This window comes from Artibeus jamaicensis, unplaced genomic scaffold, assembly GCF_021234435.1.
Source record: "Artibeus jamaicensis isolate MK-2021 breed Jamaican fruit bat unplaced genomic scaffold, CSHL_Jam_final contig_47, whole genome shotgun sequence".
Lineage (NCBI taxonomy): Eukaryota > Metazoa > Chordata > Mammalia > Chiroptera > Phyllostomidae > Artibeus > Artibeus jamaicensis.
In genome coordinates, this window is record NW_026521848.1 from 247713 (window position 1) to 264838 (window position 17126).

Below are 17126 nucleotides of genomic sequence, written 5' to 3' on the forward strand. Positions count from 1 at the left end.
TCATTCAATCACCCTAACAAAGCTCTGAGATACTGGGAACTTTAATAACACCCACTTGAAAGGGGAGGAAACTGAAGCCCAGACAGGTTAAGGGAGTCATTCCCGCCCACCAGGAACCCGCCTCCTGGGCAAGAGACTGACATGGTGAGCGGCATGCAGACAGGAAAGCAGGATGGAGTGTGAGATGGAGGAGGGAGGGCTTCTTGGGAAAGGTGGCTTTTGGGACTCGAAGGCAGCTATGGGGAGAGTGTTCATGGGAGGAGGAAGAAAAGGCCTAGAAGTGAGGATAAACTTGGGGTGAGGGAGGCAGGAACAGGCCAGAGTGGTTGGAAGGGAGGGGCAAGGAGAAGGGTGTTGGGAGCTGAGTCAGATGGTTACACTCCCAGGCCAGAGAGTAATAACAATCCTTCATGCCAGGTATGAATCTACCAGCTCACTGTATTCCCCCCACAGCACAGCAGAGGCAGGGGCTGGCACACTGTGGCCTGCAGGCAAATTCTGACCCGCTGCCTGTTTCTGTAAAGACTTATTGGAGCACAGCCATGACTCGGATCTTCTCGGGCTGTTTTAGTGCTACAAGGCCCGAGGTAAGCAGAAACTATGCCAAGTCAAAAATATTTGCTATCTGGCCCTTTAAGAGAAAAACCTTGCCGACTGCTGCTATAGAGACGTGTTATAGGTGGGAATACTGAGGCACGGAAAGGTTACTTGTTAGCTAACAACACAAGCAGCAGAGAGGGGAGTCACACCAAGCAGCAGGAGTTGGGGGCTCAGCACTGGTGCTGACCTGACCGCTTCCCAGACCGCGTCGGTCCGACAGGGCGTGGGAACCTGTGAGAACCTGTACCCCGGGGAAGACGGCAGCCCTGGCAGAGCTCCGTGTAGAGGAGGGGTGCGATTTCACTCGGGTGCTCAGAGGAAGCCTCTGGCTGATGGCTGACAGTAGATAGATGAGTGAGAACGTGGTCCAGGTGAGAGGCGCTGGTGCCTACACCGGGCTGGGTTTCCCTCTGGGCCTCGTCCCTTCCCATCTGCTGTGGCCTTGCGGGTGAATTCTCCCTGCTTCCTCTTTCTCAGGCCTCTTGGTCTCCCCTCTTCCTCCAGGGTTTCAGTTCCTCCATCTCTCCCCTCCCCGTCCCAGGTCCTGGGTCCTTGTGCACGGGTGCCCTGGGGGAGGGCTGTGTGGGGGTAAGGCTCCTTTGCCCGTGTGTAGCCCTAGGTCTGGGTGAGTGGGCCCAGTGTGGTCACTCCTCCTGCCACAGGTCTGGGAGCCACAGAGGGTGGGGTGGGGAGGGAGCAGGAAGTGCTCCCTATGCCGGGACATGGAGCCATTGTCACTGGCCCCCCGTGTGGAGACATTTGAAAGGACACCGTGACCCACTGCAGCCCCATGGCGCACGTGCGCGAATATTCACACACACGGGTTGAAGTACAGACAGTGTCCCACAGCCACGCAAACACACTGAGCTCCCGGGAGCCACGGCGAGCACACGGAAACCCCTGCAGGACGCCTGGCAGCAGGCACAGCCACCGCGTGCCACCCCTTTACACCCACATAGCCCACCTGGAGCTTGACTGGGACCCTGCACAGTAAAGCAGAGACTTTAGCAGGGACACGGCAAAACTCACTCACACAAACACATTCTGCAGGGTCACGCTCGCAACCACCACACACCATAGATTGAGAGACAGTGCCACACACCCACCCCACCCCCTCACAGCACGAGGAAGTGAAACAGCCTCTGGCAGAGACCCATCAGCAGTTACACAAACATCCTCCTTCGCTGGGGTCAGTCACAGGCACAAATGCACACACACACACACGACCTGACCCGTCCGTCCCCCGAGCACACACCACACACAGAGATCTGACACGTCGTGATCGCACAGACTGCCAGGCGGTCGTGCCCACTTGGTCTGACATTTCGTGGCCCCACACACTCAGGCCTGGGGCGTCCCACGCGACCTGGCAGGCAGCAGCCATCCCGTCACAGCCAGACACTCGGTCACGCCCCCGGTCCCAGACGGAGCAGTCCCACACACTCGGACACACCCCCAGGGTCGCGGCCCTCACACGCCCAGCTCGTGCCTGGGCCCCAGGACAAGTCCTGGCTGTGTACTAGGATTCAGTCACACTCCTGGTGCCTGAGCGCTGGCCACTCCCTCGTGACACACCCGCCCACCTGCCTGCCGCCTTGAAGGAAACTTGCAGGGTCAGCACCTTCTCACCACGTGAGTGCTGCTCCGGCCCTCCCCCTGCTCCCCAGGGTGGCCAGGAGCCAGAGGGACAAGGCAGCTCAGGCCCCCAACCAACCGCAAGGGCCGGACTGGGGGGTTCACAGGGCCCCGCTCCCCTCCCCTGCCTCTGAGCAGGCCGGGAAGTTGTGGGGGGAGCCTGGGTTCCGGCTTGAGCCCCGGTTTCCTATCCAGCCCCCACAGGGCAGGAAGCAGGGCCGGGGGAGGCCAGCTCAGGCCTTCCTGCCCCTCCCCCAGACAGGCCTGGGACTCGGGTCAGTGGGTGAGAGACGGGGGGGGGGGGGGGGGGGACACACACACACACACAGACAACAGCCCCGTCCACTAAATCTCTCTCTAGACATCCTGAGGGTTGGTCTCAGTTTTAATGTGAATTAGACTGTGTTCAGGACACCTCTGTGTGTGTGTGTGTCCCCAAGCTTTGTGGCGTGAGTTCTGTGTATCTAGCACGGGGGTCTCTTTACACACTAGCTGGGTAGCTGGAGGCTGTGTTGGGAATTTCCAGCACGTGTTCAAATGTGTGTGTTAGTGATTGCCGCGTTCCTGGTGTGTGTGCCTGCTGCACAAGTTGGTGGGCTCGCTGGGCTCTGTGTCCCGATGCGTGTGACTTGGGAGGTCTGTGTGCAAAGTGGGTCGGATGCCTGGGGCGTGTGACGTGTTTGAATTTTTTCTTAATATTTTTGCTGCTCTTCTCCGGGCCTGAGTTTGAGCATCCCTAGCTAAGCTTGACTTGAAACGTGGGTGTTGTCTGTGTTTGTGTGTGCGTCTGTGAGAAAGGTGTTTCCAGGAGGCGCTGTGTGTGTTTTCTTACAAGAGCCGTGTTTTCCATGTGAGGACAGGCCCCCGAGTCTGCAGGCGAGCTGTTCCTGGGCCCCACTGTGACCAGCATGTGTGTCTGAGCATGTTGTGTCCACGGGGTGTGTGTCCAGCCTGCTTGCCGCCACTCCCAGTGTGTGTGTGTGTGTATCTCGGGGACCGGTGTGCAGGCAGCCTCTGTGAGCAGGTGGCGTCTGCACTGGGCTGGTGGCTTCAGTGTGTGAGCAGTGCTGTGCTGTTTTGCGCTGCCCTGGGGGGGGGGGCATTTGAGCTCCCGGTGGGGTGTGTGTGTGCGTTCGTGAGCATTTTGTGCTGGTGTTTCCAGGCGAGGGGGCATCCTGAGTCCTCAGTGAAGCCACTGGCATCCTGGGCAGCTCGCCTGGTGGCCTCCGTGCTGAGTGGAGGCCGCATGTGCGGCGTGTCCCCTCACCGACTGGTGCCACGCTGGCTTGGGGCTGGCTGTGGCGGGCAGGGCAGGGCAGGGCAGGGCAGGGGCTGCGGTGGGCACTGGACCCGCGCCCGGCCCTCGGTATAAATATCCCGGGCTGCCGGCAGCGGTGTTTACTCTGTCCCAGTCTGGGGGCGGCGGCAGCGCGGCAGGTCCTGGGGGCCGGTTTGGGGGTGGTGACCAGGCCACAGCACAGACACTTCCTTCTGGCCAGACAGGCCGCAACCTCACTGCCCCTTCCCGTCCCCTTTCTGGGTGGGGGCGACCTCTGATTCTGGGCTCCCAGGAGCGGCCAGTGAACTCCTAACCTGGACATCCCCTCTGGGCTTCCCAAGGGCTTGGGAGCCGGAGACGAGATGGGGCGAGGGGGCCAGGCCGAGAGAGACAGCGGGGAGAAGAACAGGAAAAAAGGAGGGTAAAGAGGTGCAAGAGTGGCAGTGAGGGGGGCCCCGACAGAAAGGCAGGGGAAATGGGGTAACCAGACAGTGACAGACGCAGGGAATGAGGGGGCGAGAGCAGGCAGGGCCCAGGGAGAACGAGGAGGCAGGGAAGGGACTGAGGGTAACACTGACAGCCCGAGGCGGGGACGCGGCAAGGGTGACAGAGAGGAGCGTGGGGGCCGAGGAAGGGGAGAAGCGGGCAGAGGACAGAGCCCGCAGGCCCTGGAGGCGGGGCGGGGAGTCACCCATGTCAGCTTTGGCGGGACCCACAGAGGTGTCAGCCGTGGGGGGGAGGAGTGGGGGCGGGGGCCGGATGTGCCAAGAGGGGCTCCCCCCCACGGGGCCCTCCCTCCCTGACTCAGCCTCTCCACCCACCCCGACCCGGGAGTGGGAGCGAGGGGCAGGCCACTCGGGCACCTCCAGGTCTCCGCTGCTCTGGGGCTGCGACCTGGGGGCTGTCTGTCCTCGTCCCTCGACCAGCTCCACCTCTGTCTCAGCTACTGACGCTCCCGTCTCACCATCTGACTCACCCTACTTCTTACTCAGCTGTGGTCCCTCATTGCTTAAAATAAACAAACAAATCTATGTATGGCAAAGTATATCACAAATTTAATGACCGGATGATAGACTGGTGAGAAGTGTGCACAGACGCCCGTGACAGGGACCGCTCACAGCCGGAGTGCCCGCTGAGCCTCCTCTGGGAGGTGGGGCAGCGGCAGCGACAGCACGCAGCCCACAGGACCCTGTGACGTCCGTGCCTCAAGCACTGCCTTCTCCACCAGGACGGCTCCCTCACGTCTGCGTGGAAGATGGCCTGGTGCCAGAGGAGGGCCCCCAGACGTCAGCTGCCGCCACCCCCGCAGCTAGCCTCCACCTCCCCGTCTGAGGACGTCTGTCACCTGCCCACCCTGCGGGGCCTGGCAGCCGGCAGGCAGGCCCCAGAGAGCTCTCTCGGACTCTTGTGGCTCTAGAGCTGCATTTCCATCGCCGATGACCAGTCCCCTCCACGAGCTGAGTCCCTAGTTTCGAGGGACGTCTGGGGTACTCGGTGCAGCCTCAGGTACCTTGCGGGAGCCTGGCACAAAGTAAAACTGCCCAGAAAACACACCTTTCCTTTTCTTGAAGTCTCACTGAACAGCCTGAGTGTCCCTCGGCCCCTTCTGGCTTTGACTTTCTGTGTCTGGCTCGAATTCTGGTTGACCTAGAGACAGAGCTGAGACCCAGGGGTCAACAGCCATGGCCCCAGCATACCTTGGGGTCTCTGCTTACTCTGGACCTGGTGCTCGGAGGCAACTTGGAGGCCCCTCAGGCTTGGCCTCGGAAGGACACTGATGCTGCCATGCCCAGGTCCAAGTCCCCAGACCCTGCCTTCCTGACCCTTGGCCATGCCATCCCGCAGACAGTCCTTTTCCGTGTGTCTACTAGGGGAGCACGAGCTGGGTGTGGGGGCATGGGAAGGCGGGACGCCTGGGTTCCCACAGGCCAGTGGCTGAGTCACCAGGCGGCCATCTGGCTCTCATTAGCCTGGGGAGGCAGGGGGCTCTGTGGGGCGGGCCCTGTGGCTGGCTGGGGGCAGAGACGAGGGGCAGCCTGTGTGTGTGGGATGACTCAGGACCCATGATAACAGCCTGTGAGTATTTGGAGAGTGTAAACAGGAGAGGGAGAGGGAGGCGAAGGAAGTGAACGAAGGGAAAACTGTGGCTGGGCAGAGGGGGGCCGTGGGTGGGGAGGGGCGAGCTCCCCTCCCCCACACCCCTCCCCCCACACCTCAGCTTGGCAGGCCCCAGATGCCCGGTGCTGCCCTGCCCACTCCTCCCGGGCCAAGGTCCCGATGGAGAGGTGACACCTGTGGCCACCTCTGGTCTCCCCCCCTGTCTGCAGGGAGGTCCCACTCAAGGGGCACAACAAGGATGACACTGAAACCCAGAGTGAGAAGGGTGAGAGACCAAGACGGCACAGGGGCTGGGAGTTGGAGATGCACTGGCAGGGACAGCCACAGGCCCACGAGGCTGAAGGGCAGAAGGGAACGTAAGAGGCCGGGAGAGCTCAGCACAAACGGGACAGGTAAAGCAGCAAGGCAGGGGGCGGGAGGGGAGACAGCGAGCTGCTCTGGGGCCCAGAGGCCAGCCCAACCCCAAGCTGGGGACTGGTGTCAGCCTGGCCGGCTGCAGCCAGAAAGAGCCCTGCTGCCTCGTGAGGGAAGGACCTTCGCCCTGCATCGGGGACGAGGCCCAGGCACAGAGGAAAGGGGAGACGGAAGAGAACAAGGTGGAGAAAGGGGGGCTCGGACAGCAGGACACAGAAAGGCAGGAGACAGTGACCAAAGGACAGGGAAGGAAACTAAGAGACAGCGGTGGGGACAGGGAGCCGGGGCTGGACTCGGGGGGCAGGCAGGGGACTGCAGACACAGGTCGAGTGGCAGCCTTCGACGGGCCCAGACCCCGAGGGGCCAGCGCTGTGGCGGCTGCATGGGGCCCCCGAAGAAAGTCTCTGAGCCAGCCGCCCATCAGCTGCCTCCGTGGGCCGGGGCAGGGAGGGTGGCTGGGCCCTCAGTCCCCGTCCGGCTCCGGGCTGGGTGCATCCTCAGGCTCCTCCTCATCGAAGTACCTCTCCTCCTCATCTCGGGCCACAATGTCCAGATTGTCAAAGTCGGGGTTATCGTCCACTGCGCTGCAGAAGGACGGTGCTGTCAGGGGCTGGCTCCGCCTGGGCCCCGGCCCCCACCTCTGCCCCTCAACCTCAGAGAAGCAGGGGGCATGGCCCTGTGGTCAGAGGCCACACGCTGCAGCTCCAAGTCCCAGCTAACCCTTCCTCGGAGGGGGACCCTGGGTCTCTCAGGGCTTCCGACAAAAGGCAACACTTTCCAAATCAGAGATTTTACATAAAAACCTCTGGTTCCTCTCGAAAAGCTGGCCGATGTGATGGGACTACGCTGGGGCCCACGCTGTCAAGGCGCCGGTTCTCACCCAGAAAGGCGGTGTCCCCCCAGAGAACACCTGGTTGTCACAACTGGGGAGGTGCTGCCCGCTGCCAGTGGGTGGGGCCAGGGGCACTATTCAGCACACTGCTGCACCCAGAACGCTGCCCCCCCCCCCGCCGCCGCAAAGAATTACGCCGCCCCAAGATCAACAGTGCTGAGGCCCAGAAACTGCCCTAAGGTGACAAGTGGCCCTAAGCTGTCAGGAGCCCGGCTCCACCACGAATACCCCCTATGTCAAGCTCACCCCCGTGCAGGACGCCCCATTGCCTGCGATGAGACCTCCTGCCCCTCCAGCAGCCTCTCCAGGGACACTCTTCCCCCAGGTGTCTGTGCTCAGAGCCTTCCCCAGCCCCCCTGCACGGTTCTTCATGGCCCATGGTCACTAAACGCTTGATGCTTCTTCATTTTCCTCACTACAGTGGGACCCCCCTCCAGGGCAGGCAACCCCCTCATCACGCTTGTCCCCTGCTTTAGCCCCAGAGCCTGGGCAGAGCAGGCACGAGGGACTGCTCCGCACTCTGCCCAGCAGTGCCCCCTGGAGGGAGCAGGCTTCGGTGCCCACTGTTCTCCATTCCTCACGACAGGCCCAGGTTCTCACGGGTTTTACGACGACAAGTGTCCTCACCAGGGCGCCCACGGCCCAGGCACTCCGCTCACTGCTCTGTGGGCACTCGGGTCGCAAGGCTGGCCCCAGGGGGACGTGGACCCCCCAGGCCCAGCTCCAGAGCTGGGCGAGTCTGTGCTGCTGCTGTGCGCCCAGAGGGCCGCTTGTTCACGTGGCAGCAGAGCTGGGTTTGAAACCAGAGCCCCTGCGGCCACGCTGGTGTTCAGGGCCACAGGTGAGGGACTGCCTTGCTGACAACACCGCTCACTTTGGGTTTTGATGTCTCACCCTCCTGTGTCCTCCCTGATGGCAAAGTCCTTTTCAGGTCAGGTGGCCCATGTGTCTTGCCCTGGCGTCAACTGGAGGAATCAGCCACCAGCACTGCAGCGGCAGCCACCACAGGCCCTTCCCGGCCACACAGTACTCTGCCAGGGGTTACTCCCCGTAGCGCAAGGTCTGGGGTCCTGGGGCACTTGAGGTCGTGGCATCTTGCCAGGCCACCCCACTTGCCAGAGTGGAAGTGTTTCAACGCTGTGTCAATACTGAGCTGCAGGTCAGCCTTGCTCATTCCCTCCTTCCATTTGGGGAGAGGACTGAGGCTCTCAGATGGACAAACTAGGCCGCGGCCACCCTCTGATCTGTGGCTGGTCTGAAGCCCCGAGGCCGGCAGACCTGGCCCTGTTCCGAGGCCCCAGAGGGGTGCCTCAGCTGAGCATGTGGCTGAGGCCTGTGAAGTGCTGGCCTGGGGGACAGGGAAGTGGGGGCACGGGAGCACCTGTAGTCAAAGTCCCCGTCCTTGCCGTCCAGGAAGCGCTGGTGCATCCGGCTGGTGAACTCCTCCCGCAAGATCAGCCTCTCTTCTGAGTCAGGGACCCAGGCCTCGGAGTCTTGGCCGGAGCTCTGGTCTGTAGGGGGAGACATCCGAGGTGGGGGTGTATGAAGGACACACTGAGGCAGACGCTGCATGTAGCCCAGAGAGAGCTGCTGCTTGGTGCTGGGTGGCACCGGGAATACAGCAGTGACCAAAAACCCGTTCAGCCCCTACCCTCCTGGAGCACACACCGAACACACAATGACAAGCCAGCGCTCTGGGGGCTGCAGAGCAGGGCCAGGACTGGCACCCGCAAGGCGGTGGAAGGAAGGCATTCCTGGCAGGGGAGGAGACATGGGCAAAGGCCTGGAAGTGAGGGATTGCTCGGTGCTTTGGAGGAGTGGGGACACAGATGCTGGAAAGGCCGGGAAGGGCCAGGGCACAGAGGGCACTCGGGTCAGGCGGGGGAGGACTGGCTGTCTGCTCTTGCAGGTGGGGCCCAGCCTGGGCCGTGGAATGGGGAGGTGTGCAGGCCCAGGACTGTGGAGTTCAGATACTGCGGCCTCCCTGCCACTGGCCCTCACCTTCCTGGTCACTGTCCTCCACCTCCTCCTCCTCCTCCAGGCAGGCCTCTTCCTCCTCCTGCTGCTGGAGCAGCCGTTGCTGCAGCTCCCGCTCCTGGTAGGACTGGAGCAGCAGGTCAGACAGTGGGCAAGCGGGCGTGCCATGGGAGCCGGGCTTGGGCGGCTGGTGGGCCGGGGTGCGGGCGCTGAGCTCCTCCTGGGTGAGGTACTGCCCGATGTACTGCTCGTACAGCAGCGGGGCCCGGAACCGCATCTGCTCATCGCTGAAGTACTCGCCCCCTGCACGGAGGAGGCAGGGTGTAGGGTGATGGTGTCTGTGTGTGAGTGACCGTACTGGTAGGAAGATATGAGCACATGTGTGACCGTGTGTACGAGCTCAGATGTGTAGGAAAATAAGCAGACGCCTGAGGCCGTGTGGCCACCAGTATTCATGCACGCCTCTGAGGACCTGTACTCGTGTGTCCCAGCATGTCTGTGCACAGTCAGACCCACGGACACCCTGGCTCCCGGCATCGGTGGCCTGGGGCCTGTGGACAAACGCCTGCCCACACCCTCCCACGTGAGTCGGGGAACTGCCACAGGCACCTACAGCTGGCATGCGGGGTGGTGCGGGCAGGTGTGCGCACAGGCTATAGGCTGTGTGCCTGTTCGCTGAGCCCCATCTGGCCGTGGTGCACACACCTGGAGACCCCTGCACTGCTGGGCACGTAAGTGTACATCTGCGTGGAGCTGGCATGTGCGTGGAGGTAGGGCAGGGCCTCTGCCCAGGGGCGGTGTGCCTGCTGGCCTTCCAGAGCCTGGCTCTCACCGCTCCCTGGTGCTCCTCTCTACAGCTACCCGCCGGGGAGGCCTGGCACCCTCTACACCCCAAACCCGGGTCTTCTGCATCTCTCCTGGCTGCCTATTTCTGCAGGGCAACTCTGTCCCTCACGTAACAGTTAAACTGAGCCGGGTCCCTCCCACCTACTGGCCCTAGCCCAACCTTCAAAGCGCAGGGTAGGAATCTGCCAAAATCCTGGCTTCAGGTGTGACAGCCCTGTCCTGCCTTCCATCTTGCCTTCTCTCTTACCCCTGGCTTTGGTGCTTCCCACCCGATTCTACTTCTCCCCCTCCTTCTCTGACCCCAGTTTCTGTCACCCAACCTCCCTCACTCATCATCTCCCCTGCTGTCACCTTGAGCATGTGTCACTGTGTCCCGCTCTTTCCATTCCCCTCAGCCTGTGCCGTCTCCCTAACCAGAAACTTTCTTACTCTCTGCTTCATTCGCTCTCACCCTTCCCCTCTAGTTCTGGTGTCCTTGGTCACAGGAACACTTGTCATGCTGTGGTCAAACATACTGATGTTTGCCTTCATGCTTTTCACCTGTGTCTTGTTTCCAAGGGCCTTTGTGTCCTCGGGGTCACAAACACCCCCCCCTCGGTTTCCAACAATGTCTCTGTGTCCGGTGGGAGGGAGGGATCTGATTTTCCTGAGATAAGCAGTCGCCACGGTGAGAGGTGCTGTACCCTTGGCCCACAGAGCTGCAGTGGTACCTCTGCTGTTCCCACGCTCTTCCCCGACATCCCTGTTTATCTAGTCTGCCTGTCTCACCCCGTCACTTCACATCTGTATCAGTCCTCCCCTGCATCCCCTGCACCCCCTGTTGCAACACTGCTCTCCCAGGATCTCTGTCTATATTTCTGCTTCTGCTTCCTCCTTATTTGCTCTGCCTCAGTTTCCCTTCCCATCCAGCCCATCTGCCCCCACACCTTGGATAAGCTCACGCAGGGCAGCATAGCGCCGGTTACGCAGGCGGGTGCGCAGGGTGCGGGGTCGGGCAGTGCCCTGCCGGGCCACCTCGGCACAGTAGAAGTCTGCACGATGGTCACCACGCAAATGGTCAAAGCAGGGCAGGTGTTCTTCGCGGAGGCCCGTGCGGAAACGCTCCAGGAACACCAGTGGCTTCTCGTGGTAGAGTTGGCCCAGGATGGCCACCTTCTCCTGCTCGGTCAGGTCAGGCTCTCCCTGCTGCTGGCTGCACACGGGCAGGCGGCTGGCAGCCACGGCACGCAGCATAGCGCTCACTTCCGTGTTCTCGGCCCCAGAGGAGTCGTCATCCAGGGCCCCTGGCTCTCCTTCCGCTGCCGCCTCCTTGTCCAGGGGTCTGGACGGAACCGGCACCCAGCTCAGCTCTCCCCAGTGTCTAGGACCGGGACCCGTGCAGCCTGCGGGCAGAGGGGAGATTTCCTAATCCAGGGACAGGAGAAGGGGACGGGGAGTGGGAGTGGGTGCTCAGTCCCTCACTCACTTCACATTTCTTGAGCACCTACTCTAATCTGGGCACTGTGTTAGGCCCTCGAGATACCACAGTAAACAAGAAGTTGACATTTTAGTGGGGGGCGCAGATAATTAAAAACAATTACTAAAAACATATTATGTGTTAGAAAACATACAGTGTGTCTGGTGGTCCCAAGAGCTGTGCAAAAAAAAAAAAAAAAATTCAGGTGGAAGGAGGGGTGACGGGGAGAGGGACTGCAATTCTGAGAGAGAAAACTTGCCCAAAAAAGTGACATGTTAGTAGAGATGGGAGGTGGTGAGGGACCGAGCCAGGAGGTTTCTTGGGGAGAAGAGTCCAGGCGGAGGGAACAGCCAGTGTGAAGGCCCTGAGGCAGGAGTGCATTTGGTGTGGTTACCTGCTCCTCCACCACCTCGTTCACAGATTCACTCAATTCTTTGTCTTTTCATTTGTTCAGGAAATTTAATACATTTCACTGACCTGTTCACTCACTCATTCATCCTCTCCTACTCATTTACAATTCATCCAACTGCTCTTCAGGAACTGTAAATCTATTCAAGGCTCTGAGCTGGGTAATGCGGAGGAGTCGCAGGAGGAATCCAGTTCAGCTCCTGCCCTTGAGAAGCCTCCAGGCGATGGGGGAAATAGGCAAGATCAAAGACAATACAGGCACTGGAAAGAAGGCAGCGGAGCACTAGGCAAACCTGGGTGAGAACTGCTTCTCCAAAGCGGTGGGAAGTGGAGCTAGGCTGCAGCAAGCCGGAGCCAAGTGAAGACAAAAAGTACAGACAACTCCTTTAGGTAGCTTGGCTGGGGTGGGGAAGAGCATGGGGGTAAGAGTTGCAGGTGCATGGGTTTCAAGCAGGGCTTTACTCACTGGCAACACAAGAGTGCGATGGGCCATGGCAGGGACTGTGGCGGAGGGGACAGGAGGGGTGGCGGTCAGACAGACGCCTGGGAGGCCAAGTAGATAAGCCCTGGACTGAAGGGCTGGGAGGTGAGGGAGGCATCCAATTAAGATCGGGACTCCGGCTCCTGGACTAGTCAAGCTGTGACTCAGATAGAGATGTAGATGAGGAGCAGGTGGGAGGGAAGATGCTGAGTGTTGTGACATGCATCAGGGGACACCCAAGGGGAGGCATCTCAGAGACCGGTGGTACCTGGGACTAGACTTCTTGGGACAGAAGTGCTGGGCTGGGGGCAGAGTTGTGAGAGTTACAGAAAACAATTAAAGCTGAAGGAAAGAAGAGGTCATGGGGAGGGCGGGGGCAGGGAGTGTGTGTGAGGGATGAGAAAGGGGGCTAGGAAAGAGCCCTGACCAGATGGGGAGAAGATAGGCCTGTGAAAAGCTAAAAAATGGTCCCCTAAAAGATAGCCACGTCTTAGTTCCTGGAACCTGGAATGTAACCTTATATAGGCAATGACAACAAAAGGGTCTTGCAGATGCGACTAAGTTAAGCATCCCAAGATGGGGAGATTCTCTTGCATTATCCAGGTGGGTCCTAAGTGCCATCCCAAGTGTCCCATAAGAAAGAGCCCAAGATTTGACACACATGGAGGAGATGGCAGTGTGAAGACAGACGGAAGCAGAGATTGGAGTGACGTGGCCACAATCCAAGAAATTCAGGAGCTGCCAGAAAGTGGAATAGACAAGGAATGGGTTCTTCCCTAGAGCCTTTGAGGTTCTCATCTACATACAGTCTTGCTGACACCTAAGTATCAGCCCAGTGATACTGATTTCAGACTACTGGCCTCCAGAACTGTCAGAGAATAAATTTCTGTTGGTTTAACCACCTAGTTTGTGATAATTCACTATAGCAGCCATAGCAAACTAATAGAGGCTGACAAGAAAAAAATTGGAAAGAAGGGTGTCAGAGAAACCAAGGAAAAACGTTAAAGAACACCCTGGCTGGTATGGCCCAGTGGATTGAGTACAGCGTGTGAACCAAAAGGTCACCAATTCAATTCCCAACCAAAAGGTTGCCAATTCAATTCCCAGTCAGGGCACATGCCTGGGTTGTGGGCCAAGTCCTGGTTGGGGGCCTGTGAGAGGCAACTGATCAATGTATCTCTGGCACATTGATGTTTCTCTCCCTCTCTTTCTCCCTCCCTTCTCCTCTCTAAAAATAAATAAAATCTTTAAAAAAAAAACACACCACGTTAAAGAAGGATGGAAAGGTACATGGCGTTGGATTCTCCATGTCTTTTTTTTTTTTTTCCATGTCTTCTAATGAGAAAAAACTGAACAGGGTGACACAGGGAGGTCATAGGGCACCCTAACCAGAACAGTTTCAGAAGGTAAAAGCCAGACTGCAGTGGGTGGGAGGTGAGCAAGTGGAAGCAAGTACGGGTGACTCTTAGGAGAGGCAGATGGTTTCTGGAAGAGAACATGAGATCAAGGGACAGATTTTCTTTTTAGGTCAAAAGATTTTACTCTGTAAAATTTCAAACATGCACAAAAGTAGAGTTCAACCCTTCACTCTTCCATCATTCAGCTTCGATAATGACCAATTCTTAGTCAGTGATGTTTCTGCCTGCCAACCACACCTCACTTTACATGAGATTATTCTGAAGTGGTAGGCAGGATGGAATTTTAAGATGAGTGAAACAAAAGCAGTTTAGATACACATGGGAAGGCATCAGAAGCAGAGACTCAAAATGCAAAGAAGACAGAATGGGGGAGCACAGACATGGATTAAGGACCCCAAGGTGGCAGATGGGACTGTGACCTTTGGGGGAAGAGGAAGTGTAATGAAATGGGGGAAGACGCTAGTCTGGGATAAGCAGAGTTTGCAAGGGTCAGGAGGAGGGTTAGTCTAGGGAGAGGGAAGGGTCAGTTTGCCAAAATGAAGGAGGCAACTTGAAAAAGCTGGGCTGGTTGAGACAATGGTAGAGTAAGCCCGAGGCAGGAGAGAAGTTTACGTTACCCGAGAATTAGCCTGTCAAGGAATTGGCTTAGAGTGGGACCTGGAAAAGGCTCGATTGGAACGCCAAAGAGGTTAATTTCGCGGAAGGGGATGGGGTAAAGGAGGTCAGCCCGCAACGAGAGGGGTGAATCTGGACAAAGTGGTGAAGGGACAGGTGAGCCTTAGGGCAGGTGTATCGCTGTAAAGAGTCCTCCTTCGCGCTTTGGGAATTATCTCCCAAGGACATAGCAGTCCCATCTTCCCGCCACCTCAGAGTCGCCTGGAGCTCACCTTCATCGGGTTCCCTAGTTGCCGCCGCAGTCGCCACAGCTTCCATCCTAATTTTTCACGCTTATTTAGCCGCCACGGTAGGCTCAGCACAAAAGAGTCAACCCCATGCCCTCAGCGGCCACTTCCGGCTGAGCACACTACCGGGTCCTGATGCGCCGCTGCTCCCGGAACCAAAGTTCCGGGCCAAAGACGGACCTTCCTATGCGCATGCGTGCCTCTCTCCGCAGCCAGGAAGAAAAAGGGCGCTTGGGTTAGAGGGGACCTTGTGTTCCGCACCCTTCAACCCAACCCACTGTAAGCTCCTGGGAAATTGCAGTATCAGGAGGGGGAATGAACCATTGTTCAACCTGTTCACTGTTGGAGCTCCAGAGCCCGGCACGCTTAATTTTTAGGGTGGATGAATTGTTAGTTGAATGAGACAGCCTTCGGGGCTTCAAAGGGTTTATTTGTGTTCTAGTTTAGGTCTCAGTCTATCCTTTTCTTTCTTCATTATTTCAGATATTTACTAAGCTTTGTCTTTGCTCTGTCATCACACCCATCCCCTGGCTAGCACGAGATAGGTGGTGAGGACCAGGACAATTTGCAGATGTGGAGGGAGAAAACCGTGGCCTTAGAAAACTGATTTGCTTTAGACAGGGATTCAGTGTGTTACCACAGTAGACCAAGATGTCACCAGTGACTACCCTGCGCGTCAGGGCTCTGATGGATCGAAGGGACTAGGAGAACTGCCATTCTGGGGGCCCAGGGAAGTCTTCTTTTCGGAGGACGAGATGCCCGAGTTGAGATCTGAAAGATGAATTAGGATAAGAGATAGGGAGGTAGGGATCGGTCTCGTGCAGGGGCACGGGTCAGGCAGACCCAGAGGAGAGAACACGTATGGATAGTTCCAGTTGCTGCAAGGACTTCGTATGGCCCGGGAATAGTAACAAGTTCTAATTGAAAGCCTTGACTGGGATGTACTGAACTGAGAACCTCGCGAATTTTTATGCAACATTCCACGAACACGTAGATTTGACTCATGACATTTATGGATTCTTGAATAGATTTGTGACTCCTGGGAACAAACCACTGATCCGGAGTTCAAAGGAGCAGCAAAAGATGAAGCCAGCGAGGTCATCAGGGGCCACGCATGAGGCCTCATAAACCATATAAACTTAAGCGCCTCTGTATCCTGTGGGGAAGGGCCAGGGGTATCAGGATGAGAGACTCGTGGTAAGGGAGATCTGTGAGGAAGCTGGTGCAGTAAGGCAGACACTTGCTAAGAGCTTGCATTCCCAGGATATTTGTCACATGGGATAGGTGGGGACTGCAGTTAGACATATCACCAGGCGGCCAGCAGAGGGGGTAATTGCCCAACATATGGACCAGAGTCCCTAAGGCGATTGGACCAGAGGCCCTCCCTGAGCAGGGAGAGGGGGCACTTAGTCTAGAGTCCTTTAGTACAACCAGCCACCCATCTCAATTCTTGTTACTTCAGATATCCCACCCTAACCTCAAAATGAGTTGGCCTTTCTCCTTTTTTTTTAAGTAACCTGTGTCCCCTTCACAAGGTTGAGACTTCCGGTGCAAAATGAGATGGGGCTTAACTGTCACCTCAAAAAGGGGCCGGGAACACAGCATGTCCAGAGGGGATGAGTAAATGACCCAAGTTGCTGGGGAAGGATGATAGGCGGTGGGAATGCCATCAGAATGTCCTTTACCCTGACTTACTCCTATTTAAAAATATTTTCTCCTTTCCCCATTGGTGTAGTAGGTGTCATCCTACCAGGCATGTTTGCCCTCCAGTCAGGGTATATACAGGAAGCAAAACATGGTCAATGTTTTCCTTCTCACATTGATGTTTCTCTCCCACTCTTAGAAAAATATCCTTTGCCCTGACTGGTGTGGCTCAGTGGACTGAGTGCTGGGCTGTGAACCTAAGGGTTGCTGGTTCCACTCCCAGTCAGGCCGCCAGTAGCAGGTGTGGGAAAGGCAACCACACACTGATACTTCTTTCCCTGTCTTAAAAACCAACCAACCAACCAACCCCTCCCTCCTCCCCCAAGGAAGGCCACACCTCACACCATCCCCCCTCACCCCAGGCTTGGTGCCATCATCACAGTGTTACTTCTGGGCTGGGAGCCCAGGGTCCAGGACTGCCTTGGTCGTGCTGTGTACCCTAGCACCATCCAGACCAGGTAAGGAACTGAGCAAGTACCTTACCTATTGCCTGGATAAAGAGGCTTCTGGAATCTCCACTAGACTGGACCCAGATGCAAAGGCAGAACTATCCTATGTGCAGCTCACAGGCCAGACTTGAAGTGGAAAAGCCGTTGCACCCAGTGATGACCCCCAAGAGACCAGCCTCGGTATCCAACCCATTGGCCTTACCTCGCCCTCCACACGGAGGGGCCTGGTTCCGTGCCTTCTGTACAGATTCCTGGAGATTTGGGGCTGTGAGTGGACTGGAAAGGGCAGGGATCAGAGAACAACTTCAAAAAGAAGCTAGTGGGTTTTAAACTGAGCCCCAAGTTTAAGGGGGCAGCCCCAGCACCAAAAACAGGGCTAGGCACATGAATCCCTCAATAAGAGTTTAATGAATGAGTAAATAAATTCCCCTTGAAAAGGCCCCACCACAATTAAAGGCCAACTGCAGTAATGCTTCAAGGTTTCAACCCTTCTTCCTTCCTGCTAGGAGGTGCCATGTTTTATTGAAACAGAACAAAACAAAACAAA

General features: G+C 57.6%; 1 protein-coding gene and 1 long non-coding RNA gene across 3 annotated transcripts; one reads left to right on the forward strand and one right to left on the reverse strand.

Moving 5' to 3' along the window:
- The first annotated feature begins 597 nt into the window (after positions 1-597).
- On the forward strand, positions 598-5067 carry LOC119058463 (uncharacterized). Its single transcript, XR_005084257.2, has 2 exons — positions 598-2232; positions 4743-5067. It is a non-coding gene; the product is annotated as an uncharacterized LOC119058463 (long non-coding RNA).
- On the reverse strand, positions 4546-16964 carry CCDC97 (coiled-coil domain containing 97). Of its 2 annotated transcripts, none has more exons than XM_037157660.2 (6): positions 16782-16964; positions 14412-15197; positions 10688-11143; positions 8940-9218; positions 8320-8449; positions 4546-6630 (listed from the first exon to the last, which is right to left on the reverse strand). In XM_037157660.2, the coding sequence occupies exons 2-6, from the start codon at positions 14455-14457 to the stop codon at positions 6510-6512; spliced, it is 1032 nt and encodes a 343-aa protein (XP_037013555.2). In that variant the 5' UTR covers positions 14458-15197; positions 16782-16964; the 3' UTR covers positions 4546-6509. The 2 variants fall into 2 exon arrangements, with proteins under 2 accessions (XP_037013555.2, XP_037013554.2); XM_037157659.2 differs by having other exon boundaries at positions 8940-9272.
- Between the last annotated feature and the right edge of the window lie 162 nt (positions 16965-17126).

Coding starts and splice junctions, on each gene's coding strand:
- CCDC97 (XM_037157659.2), bottom strand. CDS start 14,457: ATGGAAGCTGTGGCGACTGCGGCGGCAACTAGGGAACCCGATGAAG. Junction 9,273..10,687: donor CCTGCGTGAGCTTATCCAAG/GTGTGGGGGCAG, acceptor TCTTCCTACCAG/TACGGTCACTCACACACAGA. Junction 8,450..8,939: donor GGAGGACAGTGACCAGGAAG/GTGAGGGCCAGT, acceptor CTCCCCCTACAG/ACCAGAGCTCCGGCCAAGAC.